Genomic DNA, 25,253 nt, shown 5'->3' with positions numbered 1-25,253 from the left:
GGGCAGAGGTGTGAGAGAAAGGCGAAGATTGAGAGCTCTGGAGCCAAAGAGGGAGGAAGAAGCGAGGGAATGACAGATAATGAACGTAAATAACTGACTGGGAGAGAAAAGGAGAAAAAGAAAGCGAGGGAGAGGGAGAGTGGAGGGAGGCTGTGGAAGTCTATGTGAAGAATGTCTGCAGAGCCACGGCTCCGCTGCAGTACCCTGAGATCAGGTTGCTGTCAGCTGTCGTGGGCGGCCAGGTCCGGCTTTGTGATATCTGTTCATCCAAAAGAGAGAGAGAGAGAGAGGGAGCGAGGGAGGGTAGAGGAGGAGGGAGAGGTGGGATATATGAATACATACTGTGTGTATGGAGAGCATGGTTGTAATTGTGTTGGTGAGATGTGGCAGCAGTTTTATGGCGTGGTCTGAGTGTGACATAAAAGACTGGAGAGCTCTAAGATGAGGCCGTATGACCAGACAGAGGACAACTTCATCAAGGTTAAAGAATTACATTATGAAACACAAGATTTATTTTTTCAGGGTTTTCCAGATTTATCTGACTTGTTTATACTTGAGTATCTACAGTGAGATGAGAGAGGGAGGTTCACACAAATATTATTTGTGTGTGTGTGTATGTGTGCATTTGTATGTGTGTTAATGTGCAGTCTCTTCGTGGATAGTGTGTTATTGTGTTGTGTGGCACTTCTCCTGAACTCCAGCGAGTCAATGTTCTGTATTGACTTCAGTGCACCCAGTAAAGCAGCCCTGTCAGAAGCAGTTATCTTGAGGATGCTTGGTGTTTTGTCTTGAAGACCAATGGCTCTCATGACTGTGTCTGAGACATATGCAGGCGCCATGTCTTCCAAGGTCTTACAAAAAAGCATGACTGGACAGCAAGTGCTCACGTTGAACAAAACAACCGAGTACTCATTTCCTTAAACAATGTGTCTTCTCGCACGCAGTGACACAATCATGTCTTTGCAGACTGACATAGACAGCTCCTCTTTTTCCTTGTTTCTTTCTGGGATGTCTTAGGAGATGACTGGAGCTCTTCTCTGACTGCTAGTGGCTAATCATTCCATGTCTTTGTCACACATGAGACTAAGACCACGGCCTGCTCGGTCGCCGTGGTTATTTACAAGAATCTAACATGGAGCAGACTAATACGGGGAGACTAAAGTGCATTTAACCTGCAGATCGTTTGCTTGTGTCATGTTTTAATGGACCCATGGAAACTCTGAGAAAAGATTGAAAGGCTGCTTAAGAGAGTAGAAACTGGAAAACTGGAAGGATTCAGTGTGTTTTGGTTGTTGCACTCGTCGAGGAGGAGGGGTTCTCTCATAACTCTCTGCCTTTCAGACAAAATATTGAAGAATCGCTCAGCAGTGTGAAGCCGCAGTGCCATGCCCTGAACCCTTCCCAGGTAGTGACATCATTCTCAGGGATGTGATTACCAGCGTCCACCTCACACTTCTTTGGAACTGGCGTGCTCTCCAGTGCTGGACGTCAGGGTTCGACCTCCTCATGACCCCTCTCCACTCTGTACACACGAGAGCACCTCACACCCCCACGCCACCCAGGCAGAGGCCCACCACCTTCCTTCCACTATCTCCAGACAGGGTTCCACAGTGACTGTGCTATCCCACAGCAGGGCTATATTTGTTTCTTGAGTCTACCATGTGTCCACTAGTGCAGCACCCCCCCCCCCCCCCCCAACCGAATGCACCAGAGTATATTTAAACAATTTACTGCATCACAGGGAAGTGAAAAGCACGATTCACACTGCGTCTTGTCTTTTCCCTGAGAGCTTTTCAGAAGCACTGTCATTTCTTTTTTTGTTTGAAGTTTCAGATCCAATAACTCATTCTCTGAAATGCTTTCTTTCTCTCAGACAGAGACACTATGATGAAGACAGGTAATGTAATATAGGTCTGTAAGATACTTCATTCAGAGTGGCGCTCATCAGTACACAACTCCGTTTCCAAAGGCCCCTCTGGCTCGGGACTGTCAAGGTGATTGATCTTACCTTGCTGCTAACTGCCGTGTTTGAACAGATCAGACCATTCAGAAGGAATTCCACTTTCTTCTTTCCTTTGAGTGTGTGTGTGTGTGTGTGTGTGTGTTTTGTGTCCTCTCCAAACTGTGTCAGGGCTAAGAACACAGTGCTCATGGGTCACCAGAAATGTAGAAATTCACCACAACCAGAAATCCCATTTTTATTGAGCCATGGCAGTTGTCAGACTGAATCCCATCACGTGTCCCCTTGGTCTCCCCGTAGAGGCTCCTGAGCAGTGGGCAGGCCCATGAAATAGAAGGGACACTGTTTCAATGCCATGACTACAGCTCTTACAAACCAAGGGAAAACCATCTGGCCTTCACACTGTCTTATTAGGAGAAACTAATATACTGTTGAAAGCAATTCAAGCTTTTCAATTTTCCCCACCCGTTTATGCCTTTGAAACAGCGTTTTTTGTCAGGTGTTTGTCAGTCTCTCGGGTCATATTGGAGGAATTCTGACAACTCTTGAAACATACTGGAGGCCATGTTTATGAACAGGGTATGTAGTGTTTGTCCTGTTACCTTGTTTGAGGTTTGGGTTTGCCAGTCGAAAATCCAAGACTCTTTTCTTTTTCATCTTTTCATTATTTCAGTGGGTAGATTTGACTCTCTGCTCTCTGCGCAATCATTCTGGTTTCATGCTCTAATATTAGCTGAACTTGAAAAGTGAGACATATGGTTGACTATTAATTAATTGCTCATTAAGACTGGTATGTGACTGCAAGGTGTTCATGTCCTATGGCAGTGAAATATGTTGAAATCATTACCAGTCCACCAGTCCAACAACTCCATTGTTTTGCATAGAGATTTACTATTTCTTTTGTCTCCTCTTGTCATCCCTTTTTCCATGGAGCAAATCATTTTTCCTTTGGAGGCTTGCCCTTTTTCATCTGTTGTGTTAAGTGTGTTATGGATGGCCCAAGCATGCTAACAGACACCAGTAGATCCTAGGATGTGGCTATTGTGTCTTTAGGTTGAACGTTGTCTGAGGAACATATGGTCTTGTCACTGACTGTTGACTGATCTATCTTCCATTTGTTTTGAAATAGGCTTGTTCAAACTCTTAAATGGTTCGAATGCTTTCATTAAGATCATAGCAAATGTGAAATGTTCTTCACACGTTAGAGAACACTGTCTCATGATCAGATAATCAGAGGCGTGGGATTAATGGCTCTGGCTCAAATTGCTTTCATGATGAATTTGAAAGCCGTCATGGTGTGTTTACCTTTATAGTCATGGCAATTAGATGTGATGTATGCTATGGTTAGATGTGGAAAACATTGGCTACTTTCAAACGCTCAGACACATTCAAATTTCTGAGTTAATTGGGGCAATTTTGTCATTGATGTTGTAATATGAAATTCCATAGAACAGTAAAAGTACACAGTGCATATAATGTACATAGTTCTTCACAGTATTGTGCATCTTATGTAGCTTAAATAGCTGATGGAGTTTGTATCTTATGTGTCTGAGACCGCTGGGATGGTGGAACATTAGCTGTTAGCTCAAGGTGCATTTCCTTGGGAAAAGGCAGATGTGCGCCGAGGCAGCAGTCAGCCGTTGCACAGTGTAACCTATGCCATTGCACACAGTAACCTATGCCATTGCACACTGTAACCTATGCCATTGCACACAGTAACCTCACACTGTAACCTATGCCATTGCACAGTCTAACCTATGCCATTGCACAGTCTAACCTATGCCATTGCACACAGTAACTTATGCCGTTGCACAGTCTAACCTATGCCATTGCACAGTCTAACCTATGCCATTGCACACTGTAACCTATGCCATTGCACACTGTAACCTATGCCATTGCACACTGTAACCTATGCCATTGCACACAGTAACCTATGCCGTTGCACACTGTAACCTATGCCATTGCACAGTGTAACCCATGCCATTGCACACAGTAACCTATGCCATTGCACACAGTAACCTCACACTGTAACCTATGCCATTGCACACAGTAACCTATGCCGTTGCACACTGTAACCTATGCAGTTGCGTGGAAGCTAATGCTTCGCCCTATGAAAGAAAGGTTTGACTCTCCTTCCACCTATTGAATGAGCAATAAATATCGTCTCACAAGGCGCAGGGCAGCGATCCTCTAACACAAATGACCCACTGACATTCTTGCACACATAAAGAGACAACACACACTCTGCTATTAAATTATCAATCAGTCAATGTTCAGAATGAGTTGATGGTCTCGATTCATTGTGTTCAATGCACCTTGTCGAGATCTAGGAAAATCTCGACTAATTGCTTCCTCTGAAGTCTTTGCCTTCTCTCCACAGCAAGATATGGCAGTTTACCCTCTTTTCATCAGTGGTTCCTTGGTGGTGGAATGTCTTATCTAGTGCTGTCCGATCAAGTGACAGCCATGGCACATTCAAAGAGTAACACAGAGTGTTTAAAGACTCACCTCTTTAGAACTAATCTGTCATTCTAACGTATTTGTAACAAGCCCTACAACTTTTATATTATTATTATTATTATTATTATTATTGTTGATTTTACTATGATCTGATATACAATATTGTTTGCATAATGCTTTGGTTGCTGTTCATGTTGTTGTTGTTTATTTTGTTGTTGTTTTCCCCCAACTGATATTACTTAAATAATACATGCATTTTAAGAAAGGCTTGAGGGCTATCTGTTGGTGTATTCTTGTAGATTTTTGTTAAACATAAGATATGTGTGTATTCTGTAGATAAATGAAAATGACAGCAATATTATGACAGGGAAACAGTGTGCCAGTTGAATGGAGTTGACATGTGAGCTGATTAACATTACTGTAATGAATAGCTTTCCAAATTCAAAACTTATTTGGACTTAAAACCAGCTCCTTTTGCTCTCTTGAAGTTAATAAATGGACCTCTATACTCTTACACTGCAGTACATCTGTTATATATTGGGCTTCCTGGGTTCCAGTAGGCCCACCTATGGTCATTGTCGCTGGGCTTTGTCGATAGTGATTTAATTCACAGTTCCTCTGATATTGTTATCTGATCGTTACAGCTTCAGTGATGCCATTCAGTGCATGAAACACACGACACATGAAGCATAGTTTACTTGCATAAACTGACCTTTTGAAATGGTGTCATACATGACTGATTAAAAACCAAAATGGTAACAAGAAAAATTGAATCATAGCTTGCTTCGCCTGTCATCGATTACGCTAAATATGGGTAGAATGAGCTGCTTAAAGACATAATCTTAGCCTAGCTTACTTTGAGTGAGCTTAAGTGAAACATCAGCTGAAACATCTACTTATCCTGGATATCTATTGATTAATAGTCACACTGATGTCGTTATCTGATCATTACAGCTGCAAAAAAGACAGAAAACACACACAAAGCATAGTTTTAAAATGGTGTCATGACTGATTACATACCGAAACAACAGCAAGTTGCTAGCAGTAGTTGATTGCCCAATCACATAATAATAATAATAATAACAATAATAATAATAATACAACTTAAGAAGAACAATATTTTTGTTTTGCGCAATCACATAACTAGCTCCTGCTCATAACTAGCTTGTGCAGCCAGCAGCTGTTGGACGGCTCTCCCCAAGACGTAGACGGACAAACAGATGGCCAGGATAATGGCTCTGGCTGCCTGGTTACGAGAACCAAGCAAAAAACTAAAATACTAAAAATAAAGAATTAATGACCACAGTTCACCAGGGATTCATCAAAGGTCTTAAGTGCCCAAGCAGATAATAGATTAAGGAAGTCATTGGCATATTCCTCCCCTTGCAGCCTTCCTTAACACATCGTTAACAAGCAGTGATTTTTACTCTGTTTAATAATCCAGCCATTGGGCCAATCCTGCCCAAAGCTCAATACATATGGATGTGAACTTCCATTTTGGAGAAAAGAGAACATTAACGCAGCAACTATATCCAACTTTGTAGATCACATTGTTTAATTGTCCATATCGCTCCTTTGGACGAGATCCTGAAATGAGTGGGCCCGTGAAACAAGAGCTGTCCCCTTTCCCACATACATGAGACTCTAGACAGGGGTATGTCAAACACAGAGCCAGCCTTTTTGTGTACGGAGGTTCCTGTCACATTCCCCTGCTCCAATGCAAACATACTGAGCAAGCAGAGAAAGCCAATACCCCGCAGCAGTCACTCTCCCCTACCCCAGGCTGTCAATAACCACCTCCCTACACTCTCCCACACCTCAGTGTCAATAACCACCTCCAGACCCTACCTACCGCCTCACTGCCAACAGCAGCCACTCTATACTTCCCAGCCCTATACTGTCAGTTAGAAGATGTGGAAAAAATGAACTCTCTTATGTTCTTTCTGTCTCCTGATGAAGTGTCATAGAAAGCAGAGTAACTTGGTTTGGGTGTTTTATTTTGAGATAGAAATGTCACATTGAAAATGGAGTAATGTATTCTCTTCTCCTAAAAGTTGGACTGGCACCAACTACTCCTATGCTAATGACACCTCTGAGTAAAGAGCTGCTAAAGCCAGTCTGATTCAGCCCCTCTCTCCCCCTGTCAGTCTGATTCAGCCCCTCTCTCTCCCCCTGTCAGTAGGGGGGGATCCTTTCACAGAGAAGCCCATATGGGTCACAGCTACGTGCCCCAACCTTCACACCTCTCTTCAATCACTCCACTGTGGCTCACCTGTTCCTCCACCTCTATATCTGAACCCTGCCAGACCACTCGTCTTTTCCCCTTTCACCCTTCACTTCCTCTTCCTCTGTCTCTTTGCCAATACACTCCATTGCCAATGTACTTATTCAACCCCAACATCCCTCTCTCTTTACCCCTTCAGCACCCCCCCTCCACCCCCACCCCCTTGCTGGGATACCGTCAAGTAGATACTCACTCAACCACAGAACGTTCTACACGTCTACTCACTGGAACACTAGCCTAGTTATTCCATCATGACCCCACTACCCAGGAGGCGATGCTCTGTCTCTGTCTCTGACTCACCATCACTCTTACAAAATAGCCATGGGAAAAAAAGGCCCTGAGCTGAGACCAAGTCTAGGATTTAGTTATTGTGTATGGAAGATTTATATTCTTAATCCAGTTACAGAGCAGGGGCCTGACCTCATCGAAAAGGATAGGACATGCTTATTCTAGATTTATGTTATATAGATGCATGACTTTAAAAACAGTGACATATTTTTGAACATAATCAGTCTCTCTGAAAGGGCTTGAGTTTTCAGTGTTGTTTCCATATGAGAAAACAATCCCTGAGAGCTTTTGAAATGGTAGCTTAAATCTAATTTTGCTCCCTGATCTTCATCCAATTTCATAATGGACAAAGGCTGTCTTTTCGGAATCCAGTGGTATAAAGGGGCAATAAATCAGACATTATAGTCCAAGGCACAGGGATGGTTTACTTTGAGCCTAAAGTGCTGTGGTATCCCGGTTGCCTTCTGTAAAAGTTGGAGCAGATCCATCTCTGCCTGGACTGTTCTCAGGTCATTTCAGTAGGATTGATGAGCCCAAGTCAAGACAAAATGTTTTAGTATTTAAAAGGCAAATGTTTGTGTCTGATCTCTGAGGTTAGTTGGTTTTTTCATCAGTCTCCAAACTGGATTGTACCAATTGCACAAAGTCAAGCTGAAATGACCAAAGGTGAGTTGCATTGTGTACTCAGACATCCTCAGCACCCCACCCCTTTTTACTGAGCACCAGTGGGAGGACATGGGGAGAATTATAATGCTGCACTTCAGAGGACAGAGAGAAGAAAGGACCAAAGAAAAGAGAACAAGAGATACTCTTATACCTTTGCAGTTTCTATAGCACACAATGAATCAAGTGGTCCTTCCAATGAACTAACCCTGAATTCTGGTGGGTGCTGAGTGTGTTTAACATATGGAGACCGGATGAGCAACTATTAGCAGCTGAACACCACTCTGCCATTCGCCCCTCCCTTGTGAGCTCTAGCTGGGTGTGTTTCTCCGCAACTATAAGATATTCTCCTTCCTGTTTACAAATATACGAGCTGAAGCCAGAGAATGTTAGTGATCACAGTTTTGCGGCAGCGTCTCTTCTTCAAGACTGAAGGTCAACTCTTCCTGCGTCCTTTCTTGTCTTTCATGTTGTCCGTGAAATCCTCTCTGTTGCTTGTAATGATGGAAATAGGAATCTCTTTCTCTCTCTCTCTCTCTCTGTCTCTCTCTTTCCCTCTATCATCTCGCTCTCTTGTTCTCTCTCCTCATATATCAGAATGTAGGCGAATTCCATTAAAATGCCAATATTTTCATTTCGATTGTTGTTGTTCATCTTTCTGCGTGAGTCTGGCTTTGGATGAAAAGGCCATTAATAATACAACTTCGACGTCCCCCAGCCAGCCCCCGCTCCCCTCCCAAGCAGCCCTTTGCCAGACTGAGGTGGATATTTTATTCATGAACTTCATCAATAAGCTCTTTTAGGCCAGACAGTGGCACAGTGTTTGGTGGGTTTGAGGGGTACATGAGTGCCCCCGTCACCCTCTGTAAAGGCACACGCCACACAAGGCCAAACACACAGGGGACCCTCCCAATAGACATGCACACACACACACACACATTAGTCCCATCTCATGTCTGGACAAATCATTTCCATGTGTCAGACTCAATTAGCATTGAGAGGCCCTTCAGGGGTGTTTTGGTACACCATCGTTTCCTTCCAGGTCCTTTTGTTTGAAGTGTTTGAGGGAAATAACACGGCTGGATTCTCTCGTCTCTGACACAGGGCTTGCACTCTGATCGGTTGTATGTTAAAACCGGCAACGGCAAACGCTTTTATTGGAGTCCAAGTGAATATATGGCGGACGTGGTCTGCCAAGAGGTGAAGCCAAAGGCATTCGAAGCTCCCTCACCGCCTTGCGCTCTGAATTTACAGCACTGATTGTCCTGATAATGTCCTTGTGCGTGATATATGCAGTCTCCCAGAGGTTCAGCCAGCCTTGGTCCTCAGGAGGTTTGCTCTTTTCTGACAGGCACTGTGCGGGCCACTCTGCTGAGCAATAAGCGCTCCCAGTGGACAAGACTAATAAAACACAGACTAAGAGGGGTGGCATGTTGACAGTGTTGTGGCACAAGACAGGAAACACCCTCACACACCCATGCCCAAATGTAAAGGCACATAAACATAACGTACAGAAGTTTGGCACAGAGTCTTTACACTGATTCATACAGAAACATAGGCTACACAGACCAAAGTCGGAAACAGAGATGTAGCGCACTGAGGAATGTTGGCATGGTAACAAAGCTGTGGCATGAGAGAGGCACCAGTGAGGGAGGGACCCTGGATCCACCCAGGGTGTGTGTGTCTGTGTGTGTTTGTGTGTGTGTGTGTGTGTGTGTGTCTGTGTGTGTCTATGTGTGTGTGTGTGGATCTGTCTGTCTGTCTGTTTTTGGTGTCCAATGTACTGTATGTCTGCATCTGTGAGTGTGTTTATGTTCGCCTACAGCATATGTCCATGTTTGAACTGTGTCTATGAGCTTTCCAGCCAAGAAAAGAACCCCTCTCCTCTCCTCTTTTCCTCTCTTCTCCCATCTTATCTACCTCTTTTGTTCAGGGTCTTCTTTTGTCCACCATGGATTTCCACAAGCAAACTAGCAACAAGCAAACACACTCTTTTGCATCTTCGAGGTTTTCTTTGTATTATGTCAGTGAAAAGCCCACCTTGTTACTGAGAAAGGCTGAGTAATCCCTCAGACAGTCTAATGGAAGCCAGAGAAGTGTGTCAGCAGACTTAGTAGTGTTGCTCTGTGTGTGTCTGTGTCTGTGTCTGTGTCTGTGTGTGTGTGTGTGTGTTGGTGGGTGTATGGGTAAGGGTGGGTGCAGGAGGTTAGGGGGGGTTGGAGGGGTGTGATGGCAGTGGAACAGACAGCAGCCTGCTGGGATTTGGCCATTCCACACCGCACCTCTCCACAGCACAGCACTTGTTGAGCAGTGGCTGCCGCACTGAACCCTTGCAGCACATCTGGAGCTCATCTGGAAGCCAGTCACTGGAGCAGTCGGGGGCGAGGGGGGGGGGGGGCAGGGGCCTGGTGACAGCGTGGCAGAAGCAGTGAGCTGACGACAGTGTCTCCTACACACACACACACACACACTCACCTCACACACTCACTCGTGTCACTCGCTGAGGGACTCGCTCACTGCCATCACTGTTGGCATCACTACACAGAACCCAATGTCATTGTGTTAACACTGATGTCAAATGAGCCATGGAAAACCAGCCTGGCTGAAATCTCTACGAGGGGTCATTGGACCATGTGGGCAAGTGAAAGGGTATGGTATAATCTGTGGGTCATGTAGATGTTGTTGTTGTTGTTGTTGTTTATTTTTGATGTATAGATGCAGCACTGACATCCCTCTTTCATAACCTTTCCAGTCCCCGGAGGCTGAGGCCTTGAGAGCTGAGGCTCTGATATGGGCACCACATGTGCTTAATCACTGAGCATGAAATGTGTCCATTCAAGTGCTGCCATCCTGCTCTCAGAGAATGGTGTCCTCTCCAGTTCATAGATTTATTAAGGGAAACTCTGTCTCATCTGACACCAGATGTTTGCTTTTCATGGTCTGTGTGGAGAAGAGAAAACAAGGCATGTTTGTGACTGCCAGGCCTGGCCTCAGGTGGAAGGACGAGGATTCAAGTACTCTGACAAAATGAGTGGAGGGCACACACACACACACACACACACACACCCACACACACACACACACACACACACACACAGACACACACACACACACACACAGACACACACACAAGTAAATAACATGCACTTATGCTGAGTCCGTTAGCAGCAAATCCCCATTGACAGCTGTGACATGATTCCAATATCTCCGCGGATGGTCGACACTGTGAGTCAGGAGTCTGTTGACACGGCAGCTGAGCCAAACGGTGTTCTCCCCCTGAGTCTCCTGAAGGTTGAGTTAGAGAGCCAAATCAGGACCACATCAGCCAGATCCAGATTTCACACATGCCAGTCTCCTGAAGGTTGAGTTAGAGAGCCAAATCAGGACCACATCACCCAGATCCAGATTTCACACATGCCAGTGTGACTGTCAGGCAGTCGCCAGAATAGTTGTCACTCATCTCACTGCAGCTCCCATGTGAACTCCTATATGTCAAAATATATATCTATTAAGTTTGGTAGTTATTTGCTTTGGTCCAATAACACCTCTCATGTCCTGGCTCAGAGAGTATAGACGGTCTCTTGGCAGTCTTTAATTCGACAAACAGACAGACAGAAACATCAGTGGTTGTGGTTCCTGGCCAAAGCTTCACAGCGGCTTTTTTTATTTGAGCTGGAAGGCGATGCATCCCCCAGTGCTGCTGTGGACTCCCTCTAATGTCTCCAACAGTCTCTCTCTCTCTCTCTCTCTCTCTCTCTCTCTCTCTCTCTCTCTCTCTCTCTCTCTCTCTCTGTGTCTCTGTTATTTTCATACACCTGTGAAATACCATGTTTTATCTCCATAAAAACACCAGCCCTCAAGCTTTTCCCTTTGGCCCGACCTACAAGAGTGGAAAGACTATCAACCTCCAAAAAAGTTGCAGTCTTTCTTTCTGCTGCAGAAGACTCAAGTGAATGTCTGAGTAAATTGTGCCGTGTTAGCATGGGCTAGTAAAATAGACCCAGAGATCAGAGGTTAGAGACAGACGCTGAAAGATATCCACGACTGTGTGCAATCACTGTCTCTAGACTCTCTCCAGTGTCAGTTTCGTTTGTCTCGTCCACCACCTGCCTTACCTCATGACTTATGAAACATTTGCCAATCAGATAATATTCAAATACTGAACTGCCACAGTTTTTTGCAGAAGGGAAATATTTTCTGAGGTTGTGTGTATGTGTGTGTGTGTGCATGAGAGAGGAGAAGATGTCCTTCCTGCCGTGGGCAGATGTGTGGGTATGAACAGAGAGAGTGAACTGTGAGAAGCGTTTATATTCTCATAGAGGCTCTGCACATACTTTGATTAAAGAGAGAAGGTAGAAAAAAAACAAGTGGAGATGTGTCTGAGAGAGGGCAGATGATATGGAGAATAAGAGAGACAGAGAGACAGAGAGATGATATCCTAAGGATGGTGTCTGTCTGTCAAAGTTCTTGGGCCTTGTTTACAGCGTGTGCAGAACTTTTTATTTCTCTAACAATTACTCCTCACTGTAGAGGTTCAGGTGGTGCAGTAATGGCATAATCATTAAGTAAGTGGCTGTGAAGATCAATTCTTGTTCTTCAAGAACTGACAGTCCTGTGTCTTTCAAAAGCAAGCGCATGCATGCACACACACACACACACACACGACTGAGTGGATGGCAACAATGATTTTCCATGACTGTAAACTAAAATGTACAAAAAAAAGTACAAAAATCCAAAGCGACACTATTTTTACAAACTGTACAAATGACTGGAGCCCACCCGTCAATCACCCCAAAAGAGCTGTCCATGATCATCATCCTGCCCTGTGGTTTTGTTGTGTCTGCAGGGAAGCCCAGCGTCCTGCTCATGGAGGAGCTGGAAGGCTTGGGGGGCCGTAGCCAGCCCACCGTGCGCCGGCGTGGGTGGCTGAGGAAGCAGGGCGGCTTTGTGAAGACCTGGCACACGCGCTGGTTCGTGCTCCGTGGGGATCAGCTCCACTACTATAAAGATGAGGACGAGACAAAAGCCCTGGTAAGTCAAAACCTCCCCCTCCCCCCCGCCTCTGCACCCCTCTCCTGCCCTCCCTACCCCTCTCCTGCCCTCCCTATCCCTCTCCTGCCCTCCCTACCCCTCCACCCTCCCCAGCGTGTATGGGAGCATGACCCCTTTACTCCGTTAGCTGCCGTGGCAGTTCAGGAGCTGGTGTCAGATTCACAGCTGCATAGGTGAGGCCAGTGTGATCACCTTGATAAATATCACCTTTCAAAGATGGCTCCCAGAGGATTATCCACCCACTGGGCAGGGTCTCATCACGTGGGCTTTCACACACACACATGCAAACACATGCAAACACAGTGATCAGGGAGAGGGCCAGTGATACCTGTTGGGTCTGTCATATGAAGATTACAGGCTTGCTAATACTCCTGAAAATACTCCTGAAAATGCAGCCTGAAAAACGGTCATGCTGTAGCAAAATTACGATTGTGATATATTTTTATGTATGTACTATCCATATAAATAAATATATATATTTGAACTGAGAGCTGGAAAAGAGCTATATATATATATATATATATATATATATATAAAGCTCATTTCCAGCTTTCAGTTTGCTTTTAAACTGAACCATCAAACAACTTGTGTAGTAGACACCTCTTTTGGAGTATTCAAACTGTTTTAAGGTCATGAAAGTTGTTTGATGTTTTAAGTGGACCAGCACGACTCGTGGCGGTGGTTTGAGCGTGTCTGATAGAAAGGGAAGTGCTCCACTGTAGCCTATAAAGGGGAGTCATTAGCTCTGCCATGTCAGATGGAAATGCACCAGTTCCAGATCATTGCAACAGAGGTGCTTTGCATTGCATGAAAACTGCAGATGCTTGCATTGCATTCTAGTCATGACTTATACAGTAGAGCTGTAGAAATAGTGATAAGGCAGTATTCAAGGACACACAGACTGAAGTCGTGAAGCTTTCGTACCAGTGAAATTGTAAGCTGTGTGTCCATTATTGTAATGTAATCTTGTTTGAGTTCATCCACATGGCACAACTGTCTGTCAGGGAATACACATAGTTCTGTATGGTCACATTTTGAACTCACCTGTGAAGAAGATAACAGCTGAACTTCCTACCTGGGAAACCTATTGTATGTACTGGTGTAGCCTGCAGAGTTATATGAAACTGTCCCACTAAAGTATTGGTGGGATACATACAAGTAGATTGATGTTGGACTACACATGCCCATTTGGCCTCAATGATGGAACATCCAGTAATCCCACATCATTGGATGGAGGATGCAATGCTGGTAACCCAGACTGCTCCAAATACACACATGTATGGGTTCAAACAGGTGGTGCTTACATAAGACACATGTGCGATTATGCAGAACAGAAGCAGCGACAGTCAGAAATGAGAACACATTTGTTTCTGAGCCAATGTCTGAGGTGCTGGAGGAGTGAACTAGAGTAGAGCTGAGGACAGAGAGGATGTTTTTAGAATCCCTGACTCACGCAGTATGAGGAAACTATAGAAAGGCTGAGAGTAATAAAGAAATAGGTATGTACTTAATGTATATTTATTTATACACATTTAATAACTTCTGGTCCATTTAAAGTTCTGGTAAGTACATCAGAGTGGAGACAAATACACTGCCAAGCACATAGTGCACAACCATCCTCTGCATACTCACTTCCCCCCACTGACATCAGGCCAGAGAATATTATGCTGAAAAGAAGTAGAACAGCGTGAGTGCAGAGATTGTTTTGACTGCCTCTCCCTGCCCCGTAACCAAGGCCTGGTGGAAAGATCTGTTCTGGGTTTAACACTCCTTTAATAGGGAACAGACAATGAGTCACACACACACACACACACTCAGAGACACACACACACTTTCTCAAGTTCCGTAACCAGGCAGGCGACCCCAGGCATTCACAGGCAGTGCGTTGGAGTGGGCCTCAGTCTGGATAAAGGCAGGAAGTGGGAACGGTTTGTTTGGAATCACAGCCTCAGCAGTTTGTGCTGTGAATGTGTGTTGAGGTTCTGGGTGGAAATCCCTGCTGCTTGGCCATCATTAGTGAGCCCCACGGTGGGGTGGGGTGGAGTGGGGTGGAGTGGGGTGGAGGCAGTCTTAGCTCTCTAATTTATGAAGGTGCTCTACCTCCATATTACATGGACCGGTGAGCCCGGGATATTTTAATAAGCTCACTTTTGAAGTAATTAGGAGGAGCGAGAGAGAGAGAGAGAGAGAGAGCAGGATTTAGGACTCAAAGTTCACTTTTAAAGTTCACTCTCATCTGTGTCGGGAATGTGGTGTGTGTGTGTGTGTGTGTGTGTGTCTGTGTGTGTGTGTCAGTGTATGTTTGTGTGTATGTGTATGTGTATCTGTATGTGTATGTGTATGTGTGTGTCAGTGTATGTTTGTGTGTGTGTGTGTGTGTGTGTGTGTGTGTGTGTGTGTGTGTATGTGTGTGTGTGTGTGTCAGTGTATGTTTGTGTGTGTGTGTGTGTGTGTGTGTCAGTGTATGTTTGTGTGTGTGTATGTGTGTGTGCAAGTGGCTCAGTTGTATCTGTGCATGAGGGTGATTTTAAACAGAGACAGAAAGAGAGGATTGAAACAGACATGTGTGTTAGGACAAAGGATCCTGATTTTGAGTTTGATTTTAACGCTGGTGCTCTGTGTGTGGTCAGCTCTGTACACTTCACCATTCACTTCCAGACACCACAGACGTCTGTGTTCTCTATTTCATTCTCCCAATGTGTCTTTGCATCATTTCCACCCATTTGATCAGGGCAAGATTCAATAGCAGGCAAGGAAAAGATTTTTTCGTTTTTCCTTTAAAGCAGCAGCTTCAAAGTCAGTTTGAAAACCTCTGAGTCTGAAGCTGTGATCTGAGGCAGTGATTCTTGTTTTTGATCTCCTGTAAATTCAGCAATGTTCAGATCGCCAGTGAGAGGCGTTTATCAAATGCCTCAAGCCCAGCCAAATCTGAAGACGGATCCATCAGGGACGCGTTTTATGAGGAGGGTGTTTTTCCAATGTCGCGTTGTCTTCCTGTCTTTATTTTTTTGTGTGGGGGCGGAGAGGTTTGAATTAGGGGTGGAGTGACAGTGCACCCAAAAACCTGTCCATCTTTCCTCTAGATTTAGTAAACATACAGCAAAAGTATGATTGTGATGCTCGCTGCGGTAAGACTATTGATAGAATGTGGCAAAAAAAGTAAGAATTTGATTGAAAAAGAGCTCTGACAGCTTGGTGCCATTTGTCTGTAGATGAAAATACGTGTGACTGTACTATTTACTCTCTTGGTGAATGGAGTTCCCATTTTCCACTCCGCTGCGGTTGTACTGCCCAAAAAATGCTTCTGTCAGAGGCTGGAGGTTTCCTCTGCCCATGTTCTCTCCTCTGCACCGCTGGCCAAGACCACCTCTACTCTGGCCATGGTCCACGCACAGTCCCACACAAAAGGTCAGCCAGCCAAAGCCTGGAGGTGGGCGGTGGGCCGGGAGGACCTCCACAAGCCCACAATGCAGCTGTTGTTCTCCCCACCTCTGAATGAAAGTCCTTATGTTCTCATCTAAAACATCCTATGTTCGGCCCAAGCCAGGACAATAGTGCACGGTACAACACGAGAGCCGCTCTGGGACGGAGAGGAAAGCTGAGGCTCGCCCTCTCTGCCCGACATGAAATAGGACACCCCGCATCCAGAGTGCTATGGCCGACAGCATGTCATCTGTTCATTTGGCCCTCCGAGTAAAAATGTTTTTGAACTGGGGCTCTCAATGGCGTCCCTTGTGCAGGGGAATGTGGGACTGATGTGATCTATGTGTAAAAAGAAACAGGGGGGTCAGGTGCATGGTTCACTTTCATTTTTTGAAGAGATTGTGTCTGATACCTTCTGGACATTCTAAAAAGACTGGTGGCACCCAGTGAATTGTTTGTTAGTTTTGTGCACATCTGCAAGTTGTAGCCTTGAAGGTAACCTACATGTAACCACCACATTATTCTAAATTTGTCGTCGGTAGAAAGTTCTTGAATGCCCAACCTAAAATAAGTGACAACATCATTAGTTTTTCTACTCTTTTCAGCCATACTTTTTCACACTGGTGCTGTAGGGAGGAAGACTGGGAGGAAACTGGGCCAGGAATGTAGCACAGACTCTTAATTGCTTCGACCCACACAGAAGTGAGTGCATAGGGCTAGCCAGACAGTCCACACAATACTTTCACCATCAGGAACAGAACCAAGCTGCCAACCTTTCCCTCCCATATGACAAAACTCCAACTCCCAGCATCCATCTGCCATTTCCTCTAACTGTTGAGGGTTTTTTTAAGTAATTACTGGCTACCTAAATCTAGAGGCACAGACAACTTGAGAAGGTGATGAAGAGCTGTGGCTGAACTGGATATTAAGGACAGGGACTCATTTGGGTGACCTCTCTATTTGTTACTTAGCTTAGCAGCTTAGCCTGGTTGGCTGTGAACATGACATGAGAGTGATAGTGGACCGTCATGGTGGCCTGGTTGGCTGTGAACATGGCGTGAGAGTGATAGTGGACCCTCATGGTGGCCTGGTTGGCTGTGAACATGACGTGAGGGTGATAGTGGACCCTCATGGTGGCCTGGTTGGCTGTGAACATGGCGTGAGAGTGATAGTGGACCCTCATGGTGGGCTGGTGCGTATGTCTGGGCAGAAGGCTGGGCGCCGTCTCTGTGTGTGGCATGTGGAATGTGCCGAATAGCAACCGAAAGGGTCAATGGTCATAGAGTAGTGCAGACAGGGTTACGTCTGAGCACTAGCCACGAGCGCACATCTTCTGCCACAACACACACGCACACGCACACACGCACACGCACGTCATTCAGCGGCACAAAGGGGATTCTGTGCCTGGCAAGGACTGAAGATTGCATAATTATTCTAATCCAAAGCATTTATCATCTTATTGTGTAATAATGAGGCCTCCTCTATTGAGCCCATACATCCCCTTATATAGAGCCGGCATTGTGCTGTCAGGAGCTCAGACTGACTGGCAAAATCTAATTTCATCATTTAAATCAAAATGACTTTTACTACAGAGAGGGAAACAATGCTTGACACAGTGTAAAATACCGGTGTAATTACAGATTTAATGTTGCTGCTTTTCAATAAATAAACATTTTATGGCACGAAAAAAAAAGTTCACTCTTCAGTGTCGGCAAGACGTCAAGGCTTTCCAGAGCTGCAGTTCAGTGCTGAGACGCCCTTGGTGCTTTAGATGCCTTATTAAAATGGCAATTTGAGCTTTAATTATTCATCTGGCAGCATTGCTCTGTTCTGTGTAGATGAGAGGAATTAGAGAGCACAATCATTAGCATGACCTCCACGCTCCGCCTCTACCCCTGTCAGGAGAAACCCACGTCTCATTCACTTCATACCTCACATCTCCACACACATACACACACACACACATACACACACACACACACACATACACACACACAGAGATTGTTCCATGCAAAACAGTACTTGTCCTCACAGGTTTTGGCCTGGGGCTCAAATAACAGCATATCTCTTTTCACCACTCAGTGTTTATTGCTCCCCTCAAAGTCACCTGTGTGTTCACACCATGACAGTTAGTACAATAAATAAATATGCAGCAGAGGAGTAAAAACAAGGTTTGTTTTCAACACAGAGGTTATCCTGTTAAGAGGGCATGAACAGTCTTGAACCCTAACGGAATGGGTAGACCATCCATGCAGCATGCACTTTGACATCTACTGTCAGGCCACTGCACTTCAGCAGGAGGTTAGCGAGTTGTTTTGAATCCATTAGAGGAATTATTGACAGTAGGAGTGGGGGCCAGTAGCTCAGGGCCTATGACCTTGTCTGTCTCAGTCCACTCACGTCACGCCTGGGGCCAGCCTTGGTAGTGCACACAGCACCATGATGAGGCTCTTTACTGTGAAAGAGCAGCTGGATCCAGAAGGACACCAGGAACACCTACTCAATATGGAGAAGGACGTTAGCTGTGGTTTTAAACAGAAAACCTGTCAGTGTGATGTTCCCAACGAATCTTTCTTACACCACAGCAACAGGAAAGTGGAATATTCTATTCCAGCTCGCCAGTAGGCCTCATGATGTCCTTTCATAGATACGTTTCTATGACCAACTGTTCTCAGTGAGGGACATTGTGTGCCTTTCTCAGCTGAAGACGCCAGGATAGTTTTGCTCATGACCCTGGCAAACAGTAAGGCCTCAACACTCACCAGTATGCCTATCAAAAAGTGAGATCATTACACATGACAGTAAGATATTTACAGAGACGAGGATTTCTCCACTCTTTCACCCACACAGGCTATGGTGATTTTTGCCCTCTGCTTGGCTCTGTGTGGGTGTCGTAATTCCTCCGTGACAGATGAAGCAAGGCGTGCCTGGGCCCTGAGATTTACCGTGCGCCATTTACAGGCCAGCCAATCTCCATTCATCCATCCATTACACCCAAGCTGATTATCTCCCACGAGGAGAGGGGCAGGGGCCTGGGGCGAGGAGCAGGAATCAAAGGCAGACCAAGGTGAAGGGTGCTGGGAGACATTCACTGTGGGTTTTAGGCTCGAGGATTTTTGGAGTTCACAGCCAAACTTAATGGCATTGACTGTTCTCAACAATACTGTCCTTTAAAACACGTAAAGACCAGATTATGTGCTACAATACAGGCTAGAGCATCAGGAAAGAAATGTCACCAACTATTTTCCCATCAAAGTCCTGCTTGTCTTCATATTTGACAAATACTGGGTGTCATTGCATTGTAATTAAGACTGGGGGCATATATAAATCATTGGCTTTATGCTACCGTCGGAAGTACAAAGAAGGCTTCAGTAAATGCTGTTTCTGTGATGGAGGCTTCACTATTAAGAGGTTTATCCTATCCCTGCGGATTCCCCCTGCTAGAGACCTGACATGTTCCAATCTTTCAGTTTTAATTAAAACCGTGTCGGGGTAGGGATCATGTGATCTACTCCTTTCAAGGATGTATGGTAATAGCTTACACATTGCCGTTCTGTACTCATCCAACCTTGCCCTCCTCTCCCCAGCAGAGTTCAGAGCCTCTCACTTTGGTAAGGTTAACGAGAGAGAGAGAGAGAGAGAGAGAGAGAGAGAGAGAGAGAGAGAGAGAGAGAGAGAGAGAGAGAGAGAGAGAGAGAGAGAGAGAGAGAGAGTGTGTGTGTGTGTGATGGGGGTGGAAAGTTCAAATAAAATGGTTTAGATGGATTGAAATTCTGGATATTGAACAACAGAATGTTTCTATCCTCATCTCTCCTCTTGTTAATTGTTTGTCGAGTCACCTCTCCTTATCCAACCTTCCTATGTCAATGTGCCATAGAGACATATTTCCCAGCGTCTGCTGTTCAGTGAAGTATGTGAATGTTAGCTTCAGCAGACTTGCTCTTGGGTGTACCCGTTTGCTCTATATAGATCTAGTGCGCTCTGGAAGACCCTCTTTTCAGCGCATATTTTAAACTCGTGCTTCTAGCAAGGGTCTTGACAAATGAACCCTCTCTCCATGGCATCCCCATGGGATCCCCATGTGTTACCTCTTTCCAGCTAATTACTTTTGGAGATGTCAGGGTTGCTGTTATTTGTAGTGACAAGACAAACTGCCCTGTGAGCTGTGCTGGGGCATGGCTAGTGGTGTTAGCTAGGTAGTGCTCCATTTGCTCTCTGACACCAGAGAGAGGGGGAAATATGATGAAAGAATAGAATGGAACTATGAGAAGCACCTCACCTAGGAGGATAGGAGAATGGGCAGCAAACTGAACAACGAGACGGAGAAAGAGTGTGTGCCAAAGAGGGAAAGTCAAAGAAGGGAAAATATTTCTTCATTCATGTTAATGAGTGACCCCTTTTTCTGCCCCTTGCTTTCAGAGACATTCAGAGTAATAATTATTAACTAAGTTACAAGTGGTTTGTATTGATGCCCTTAACCCTGCTTTGTGGCCTGGCCTGGAAATGCTTATAGCACTAGCTGAACTTCTTTTTTTGTCTTCTCATCTTTACTCATCACATAGTAATGTTGGAGGCTATCAGGAGCGTGTTAACTTGTAAGCTACTCCCATAAATACAATTAAACCTCTTGCATTAATTATCTAATCTCATCTACATGCATTCTATCATTGAATTGCTTTGCTAATTACCACTAATAATGCCCTTATCTAGCTCTCATTTGGAAAGGCAATCATACAACATCTAATCAACAAGCAGTTCATTAAATCTGTATTTATTGCCACCATGAGTAAAGGCAATGTCTACCTCCTGTTGGGTATGCCTAATGATCTTGTAATGATCAGACGTGTTGAGGATATCAGACGTGGATTCTTTACCGATCTTTAAGTATTAAATATAATAAATGTAATAAATAAATAAGCATGAGCTCTCAGAAAGAATAGGTGAATAGTCAGTGAATAGTCAACTTATATCATCTTCTTCCCATTATGAGATTTCTTGCTTCCTCCCAGCACTGTGTGTTTTCAGTAAAATGGCCAAATTGACTTTTAAAAGAGCTTTACAGAGTTGGCTCTATGGCTCCATGCTTGCCAGAGGCTCGTATTAAGATTCAAGGAAAAAAAGTGACTGAGTCTCAGAGTGATCTAGAGCAGCTGTAGTTTTGATGCTAGTGAATACGGTCGCTACTGCCAAGATGTGAAGGAAAAAAGGACAGATCTCCCAGCCTAAGCCTCTTGCTTCCCTAGATCTCCCTGCTTTGGGAAGATGCTTCTGGCAGCGTTAGCTGGGATGATAAGGGAATTACATATTCATCCCGTCGGGCGCCATTGCCAGTCTCCTCAGGGACAACCTCAAGCCTTTTAGTTTCTGTCAAGTCACCTGATCTATGATCTCCTTCTCCTCCACCTGTCCTCTGTACTGTATATGCAGTGCTTTCAAGTCGCAAGATGCTGACTAAAAAGTAACCTCAGTACATGAAGGGAAGGGCAACGGAACAAGGACAAGAATATAAACCTCCATTTGTGCCAGATGGATGTGGTGCTGGGCTGTTCCCATACAACTCCTCTGAAGACACTGGGGCTGCCTGTAGCATTCTGCCATTTCCATCTCTCAGTGAGTCTCAGTTTGTGTTGGATAAAACGTTTTTCTTTTTCTTATTTCTTGTATTAAGCTCTGGCTCCATAGCGGGATGTGAATCTAAAATGATCCCCTGTGCCCCCTGGTTGCTCATATATTATTAGCGCTCGGTCATTGGTATGCTGCGTTAGCCAGTGGCTGCTTTAAGCAGATGCAGCAAGTTTCTTGATGCTCCAATAAAGTTTTGAAATATGATTGGAAATTCTCAAGCAGCCCCGGACTCATGAAGCTGTTAATCCACAATGGAGAAGAGAGAGAACAGCAGACTCATCTGCAGGGCGAGCGCATCCATGCCCTGGCCAACAGGCTGCCATTCATAATGCATGCCATCCACCCAAGGCTGACAGAGTATATTTGATCACCCCAAATGATGTTAGAATGTACTTTTGTCTAGGGCTGCAACTAACGATTATTTTGGTAATCGATTAATCTATCGACTAATTTTTCGATTAATCGACTAATCTAATGATTATTTCCCATAGCAAATTAAAATAACGACTCAAAATGTTGGAATTTGAATTTCAAATGTATTTGAGTAACAAATGTAATCATAATACATAAATTAAATAGTAATACAAATTAAAGTGCAAATATGCTTTTAAAAGTAAAGAGAAAGTGCAAATAAAGTTTTTAAAGTAACTCAAATTAGCAATCAAGCCTCTGCAAGTGCAAAATAACGCAAGAATAACTGGGCTGCTTTTTTTATATATTTTATGACGCGTCGACAATAAAAATCATCATCGACAATTTTTCATAATCGACATCGTCGATTACGTCGACTAATCGTTGCAGCTCTACTTTTGTCTTGTATGTAAGCATGCTGGTTTCACAGTGAGAGAGCAGTCAAAGAGAATATTTTCAGTGAGGATCTCCAGATAGGGACTCCTCTGATGACCCTCAAGATGGCTGACATCGTAGACTGGGCTTCAGCCCACTGAGGTTTAGTCCTGTTCAGGGTCATGGGTGAGTGCACACAGTGCAAGACTGAGATAAGAGGTGAGACAGAGTTTAGTTTAGTCACCAATCAGGGGGGTATTCCACGTACGTGGTTTAGTGACAAACCTGGATAAGTTAACTCAGAGTAAGTGGTAAACCTCCTAATAAAAGAACCCCCATTGGTTCATTCTCCTAGCAAAACAACGTCGGAGGGCTCTTCTATTAGGAGGTTTACCACTTACTCTGAGTTAACCTATCCAGGTTTGTCACTAAACCACGTACATGGAATACCCCCCAGGACTACTAATGTTCTGGTGACGACTCAAATGACCAGTGTCGAACCAAGACTGTGTCCAAACACCAGGTCGGTGTTTAAAACTGATAATCTAGTGTGGTAACTCATGCAGCGACAGGTGGGGTGACGTGTGTCAGCCTCGCTGTGGACTGGGGCTAGGAAATGAAAACCTGGCAGAATGGAGCTGATGGAAAGTCGAGGTTAATGACATTTTTGAGCCTTCCCAATCTGGCCCAGCACAGAATCCTTGCTTCAGGTGTCACTGTTGTGTTGCCTGTGCCAAAACGAATTCCACTCCTTAAACTCAGCATGCAGCTTTTACAAGATTACTCCGCCTAATTGGGTTGGGTTTGCGGCGTGATTGGGCCAATTGGATGTTTCAGTCCAAATGAGAACAGATTTGGCTTTCAGCTTGGTTGGAACAACTGGAAGTAGATGGCTCCATCCATTTTCAAATGAATTATGATTTAGACAATGAAATCTCTGTTTATTTTTATATTAGACTGCACTCACGTAATTGATGTCCAGTGCACAAGCATGTTACACCAACACTGTACTTTTTAATCACAAAATAATTTAAGCAGAAAAGAGATGTGAGCTGCTATGCTGCTATGCTGCAAAGGTTTTTAAAGGTTCGTAGAAATCTTCCCCTCCTCTCAGGGTTGAGTCCATTACAGCAAGATGTCCCCAGTGGTAGCAGAACTACAGCTTAGGACAGCCATTTTCTCCCTGCTACAATTGAGATGCTGTAACACATCATCAGTCAGGTGAAAGGAACCTACCCAATGATACAGAACCTATCTAGACAGAGAACCTAAGAGAGAGGGAGAGAGAAGGGGGCATTATTACATGAGTTCAGATCTCCAAGTGACTCACACACAGCTTCAGAAGCTATGTAAGAGAAGTCCAGTAGCTGGCAAAGGCCTCTAATGACCAGAGGTCTGTAACAGTCAAGGTTAAGTGCTCTTTTTATGGCTCCATGGCTGTCCACTAATTGAGTCCTCAAAGGCAATTGAGGCCCAGCCATTTGGAATGCATTGGCTCATTTTAGCACATCAGTCTTCTCTTTAGCGTCTTCACTGGGCTGCCTTGCCTAGTTGAACTCATGCTTAACCACATTCTTATGTATGGGGGATTCCCTGAAGTCAAACAACTCAGCCTTTTCCAGCAGCTCAGGTTCTTCTGTTTCGAATGTATTTTTGCTGAAGACCAGTGTTCATTACAGGGAAATGCCAGTGACATAATTATGCTTGTTTTTCTCAAGCTCATCAGCTACCCTGTCATCTTGAAAAGAAGTTTGCTTGACGACACTAAAGTAACCTCTGCCTCTAGAAATCCCCTTGCCCTCATGGTAAACAACTCGGCAGTGAAAACACCAGCCATCCTCCCTGCAAACCCATTGTGGTTTCCTGTGTGTTGCAAACCCATAGTGGTTTCCTGCCAAAATTTCCTTCAGCTGTTTCTTTCCCTCCACCTTTCAACTGAGGGGGTTCACTCCAACCAGGGTGTAACAAGCGCAGTAAAACAGCCAGAACTGCAGGGGGCAGCGTGGTGCGACACCCCTGCTGGGAGATGAATAGCTGCTCCTCAGCAATAGCCACATCAGGGACAATGTGATGGATGATCTCGTCAACCTCAGTCTAGTGGTGGGAACTCTCTTGGTTGATGTGCAGCCCCGAAACATTCTGTATGTGGTTATGAAAAACCATGCTAGTTCCATTTATTGGTCAAGGGAAGTGGGCTAAAAATACTGTAAGTATGTTTATATTTAACCAAAGACTCAGTGGCTTGTTGGACCAGTGGCTCTGTGTTTTACTATCTGCAAAATAGCCCCTGGACCGATTCCATCTACTGTCAATCTGTCACTGTGTGTAAGACTGAAGCCCATGGTTTTACAGTGGAGTTCGCTGAGTTAGCCCAAGCCAGTCTAACCTTTCATGCCTCAGTGATCTTCAGTATGTAGTCTTTATGATGCATTTTGAATGGTGTTTTCAGTCCTGTATTGTTGTTGCTAGTGCTACTGTATTCTGTAGCCTGGAGGCAAAAGAAAGAAGCCGATATGAACTGTCACTTAATATATGGCTCCTTTTCAACTTTTCCTGCCGTGATCCCCAAATTCCCCGGGGGCCACGGCAGTTTTTTTTTTACACCTGAAGTACTCCTTGTTATGTGAGACTTTGACTACTGGCCCCTTCTGGCCCTGAAGGTGACACTGGACAGAAACCACAGACTGCATCAAATGCATCCCCCCTGCTGTT

At 44.7% G+C, this 25,253-nt stretch overlaps 1 protein-coding gene across 6 annotated transcripts in view; it reads left to right on the top strand.

The window, feature by feature from the left end:
• arhgap24 (Rho GTPase activating protein 24) overlaps window positions 1-25,253 on the top strand; it is a 91,174-nt gene that overhangs the window by 10,217 nt on the left and 55,704 nt on the right. For all 6 annotated transcript variants that reach the window (XM_031578377.2, XM_031578379.2, XM_031578378.2 and 3 more), the window contains one exon: window positions 12,502-12,686. In XM_031578377.2, coding sequence (XP_031434237.1) covers window positions 12,502-12,686 — 185 coding nt within the window. The remainder of the gene's footprint in view (window positions 1-12,501; window positions 12,687-25,253) is intronic.

The sequence above is a fragment of the Clupea harengus genome, chromosome 12 (assembly GCF_900700415.2).
Source record: "Clupea harengus chromosome 12, Ch_v2.0.2, whole genome shotgun sequence".
Taxonomy (NCBI): domain Eukaryota; kingdom Metazoa; phylum Chordata; class Actinopteri; order Clupeiformes; family Clupeidae; genus Clupea; species Clupea harengus.
This window is presented reverse-complemented; position numbering and strand designations above follow the sequence as displayed.